The 3,272-nt window shown below is 39.0% G+C and overlaps 1 protein-coding gene across 2 annotated transcripts in view; it reads right to left on the bottom strand.

Annotated features, from left to right (window-relative positions):
• Nucleotides 1–2,175, bottom strand: part of LOC307257806 (NACHT, LRR and PYD domains-containing protein 3-like) — a 9,595-nt gene extending 7,420 nt beyond the window's left edge. For both annotated transcript variants that reach the window (XM_080037145.1, XM_080037144.1), the window contains exons 1-2: nt 2,085–2,175; nt 1–555 (exon numbers count right to left, since the gene is read on the bottom strand). The exon at nt 1–555 is cut by the window's left edge and continues 1,228 nt beyond it. In XM_080037145.1, the coding sequence (XP_079893271.1) occupies nt 1–555; nt 2,085–2,121 (592 nt within the window). In that variant the 5' untranslated portion in view covers nt 2,122–2,175. The remainder of the gene's footprint in view (nt 556–2,084) is intronic.
• Between the last annotated feature and the right edge of the window lie 1,097 nt (nt 2,176–3,272).

Raw genomic sequence — 3,272 nt, forward strand, 5'->3', positions numbered from 1 at the left:
GGAAGTCCAGAGGAAGTCGACACTCATCCAGACCGTCAAAGATGAACACAACCTGGAACTCTTCAAAGCTGCAGATTCCTGCTGCTTTGGTTTCAGTGAAGAAGTGATGAACAAGTTCCACCAAGCTGAACTTTTTCTCTTTCAGCACATTCAGCTCTCTGAAAGTAAATGGAAATGTAAACTGTATGTCCTTGTTGGTTTTTTCGTCAGCCCAGTCCAGAGTGAACTTCTGTGTTAAGACTGTTTTCCCAATGCCAGCCACTCCCTTTGTCATCACTGCTCTGCTTGGTTCATCTCTTCCAGGTGAGGCTTTAAAGATGTCTTCTTGTCTGATAGTTGTTTCTGGTCTGTGTGGTTTCCTGGATGCTGTTTCAATCTGTCTGACCTCATGTTCATCATTGACCTCTCCAGTCCCTCCCTTTGTGATATAGAGCTCTGTGTAGATCTGATTCAGAAGGGTTGGGTTTCCTGCTTTAGCAATCCCCTCAAACACACACTCGAACTTCTTCTGCAGGTTGGACTTTATTTCACGCTGACACATTGGAACTATGGTTCCTGAATGCACAAAAGATAAGAATGAGTCAAGGGTCAACAGTACAAATAATATTAATGAGTGATTCATGATGAAAATAAGAATCCACATATAAACATTCTCCAACCTCCATCTCTGGAGACTTAAGGCGAGACACGGCAGGCAAAAACATCGTTTTTTAAGCACTGGTCAATTTTGAGATTTGTGTCTATTTAGCTTCCATAACATGTCTTCTTTTATACTAGTATTGATAAAAGGTCCAAAATATACGTTTTAGGTGTTTATTTTACTAAACTTTGACTGCTTGCGTCTGTATTTTGCTCCTAAATTCGTCAAAAGTGAGCATTCTAACGTAACATACAGCACCGCGACCGCTGTATGAATCATAATAACCATGGTGCTGTTGGAAAGCTCTGAATCTCAAGCACAACGTTATCTGATCCAAATATGGTCATTTCCTTTGTGTCAGTAACCAATCGTGAAAGTGTGAGGAGGGATTCAATGTTAGGAAAGCGACCTCATTGGCTAATGCACATTTCTGACGATGTGATTCGCTAAAATCACAAAATAAAATGGGAAAAACGTTGAAAATATGCCAAACCAAGACAAAAAAAATACTTAATCAATTGGCTACGGGCATTACATGATCGCCATTTGAAGGGGAGAAGTGTTAAAGACATGTAAATCACGGCGATCACGTCGGAGAGACACAGACTGTCAGACGATCAGAGGGGAGATGGTGGGGAGAGAGAGTGTCTGTGCCGACTCCGGAGCAGGTTGACAGACAGTGGCTAATAATGAATTAACCACGTTTAAATTAGCATGTGGATGTAAATGTTACTATGCTATGGTTTATATATGTTAAACAGTGGTAGGCCTATATGGCATTGAGGGGTGCAGGGCCTAATTCAATAAATTACTCTATAATCAGTGATTATCAGCAGAATTCACGTTTTTATCTTTAACGGCCGTTTTCTCAAAAAGAGCTTTTTCCAATACTCTGCGAAAGATATCTCAACTTCTAGACCACTGACATCAACCAAACTTTCTATGATCATTCATAGCACTATTTTAAAGGTTTTTACACAAGGATTTGTTAATATATTGTTAATTGTCTGATTTATGATACATTTTCCTCCTAAAAACATGCTGAAAATGCATTTCCTAGACATGTACATAGTCTTTTTTGATTTATTAAATGAAAAAAGGCTGTATCCAAAATCTGTTGTGTAAAAACCTTAGAAACTAATATGTGGTTAAAATAGAATAGAGATTTTAACTCTGGCTTTATCCAACATCTCAAAATCTTTCTCGAAAAATGACCCAAATTTACGCATAATTGGTTAAATATCGCCATATTTGCATATTTAATAAAATATTAAAGAAAAACATGTAATACAAAAAATAATTGTGTTAGTGTCAGTAATCAACTGGCAAAGTTTCATGATGATATCTATAAGTTAAAAAAAAATCCCTATTCACCTGGGGTGTCTCGCCTTAAGTAAATGTCCCATTTCCCCATCATGTTAAACCTGTAGAGAAATCCTCTTACTGCTCCACAGAAGGTCAGCCAGCTCCTCCTGCTTCATTCTCCTCAAGAAGTCCAGTGTGATCTTCAGAAATGCCTCTCTGCTGCTGCTCTGCTCCTCATCCTCACTCTTACCCTCTAAGCATTCTGGGTAATCTGGACTCAGAAGCTTCTGCATCTTCTTCAGCTCGTTCTTCACAAACGTGACGATGTTTTCCTCCAGCAGCTGGAACAGAATATTAAATGAACGACACGATCAAACTAAAATCATGAAGCAAACATCAGATCCATGTTGGACAGACTGACAGTCCACTGGTCTAAACAGTTAATCATGGAGGTTGTTGTGAACAAAACAGATGGAAAGTAGTTGTTGTACATGTACAGACCATGAATGTGGAGTCCAGGTGTGTTTGATGGTCAGACCGACCACTGGGAACCTCTGAGATCTCCTGGTCCACACTGTGGAACAACGTCAGATTATAGGTTAATCTTCCAGTGTGAATTGTTATGGGAAAGAGATGCGTGTAATGATTTGCAAAATTCATAACATGATTTTAGCTAACGAAATATACAATTTAATTAATACCTGTTTAGCTTAACTTTGTACAAAACTACTTTTTACACACCTTTTAAAATTTGCTCTCCCGCTGGCCACTCACGGAAACACCTCCCGACGTACAGGATATTATTATAGAGTAGCGCTATAAGATTCAACTTATAAAATATAAACATGTAGAACTAGGCTACTTGATAAGTAATTCAACCTACATCACAACTGCATGCCATAGACTACAGTAGCCATATATTCACAACTATAGGTAAGCTTAAACATTTTATTGACTAAATATATTGGGTGCTAAGCATTTCACAGTCATTTGTCTGTGTTTTTCTAATGACAGAGCTTTATTTTGTGGTGTTGCCATTGAGTGTCGCTGATTCCCTGAGTCAGGAAAACCTTGCGGTAACTCTACGCATGGTCGAAAGTTGGCGTAGGAATACGCACAATTCTCCGCAAATAATGTTTTTATAAATACCAACGTTTGCCACCGCACATTTTCCCGCACATTTCTGGCCGTCTACGCAAGGTTTTTGTGCGCCGCAAGCTTTATAAATGAGGCCCCTGGTGTTTGCAGAACAGAGGGATCACGCCATGAATTAGTAAAACCACTGACACTACAGTCTAAAGTTGTAATTGGGAAATAATTGCCCTGT

The sequence above is a fragment of the Ammodytes marinus genome, assembly GCF_949987685.1.
Source record: "Ammodytes marinus genome assembly, chromosome: 11".
In the NCBI taxonomy this organism is placed as follows: domain Eukaryota; kingdom Metazoa; phylum Chordata; class Actinopteri; order Uranoscopiformes; family Ammodytidae; genus Ammodytes; species Ammodytes marinus.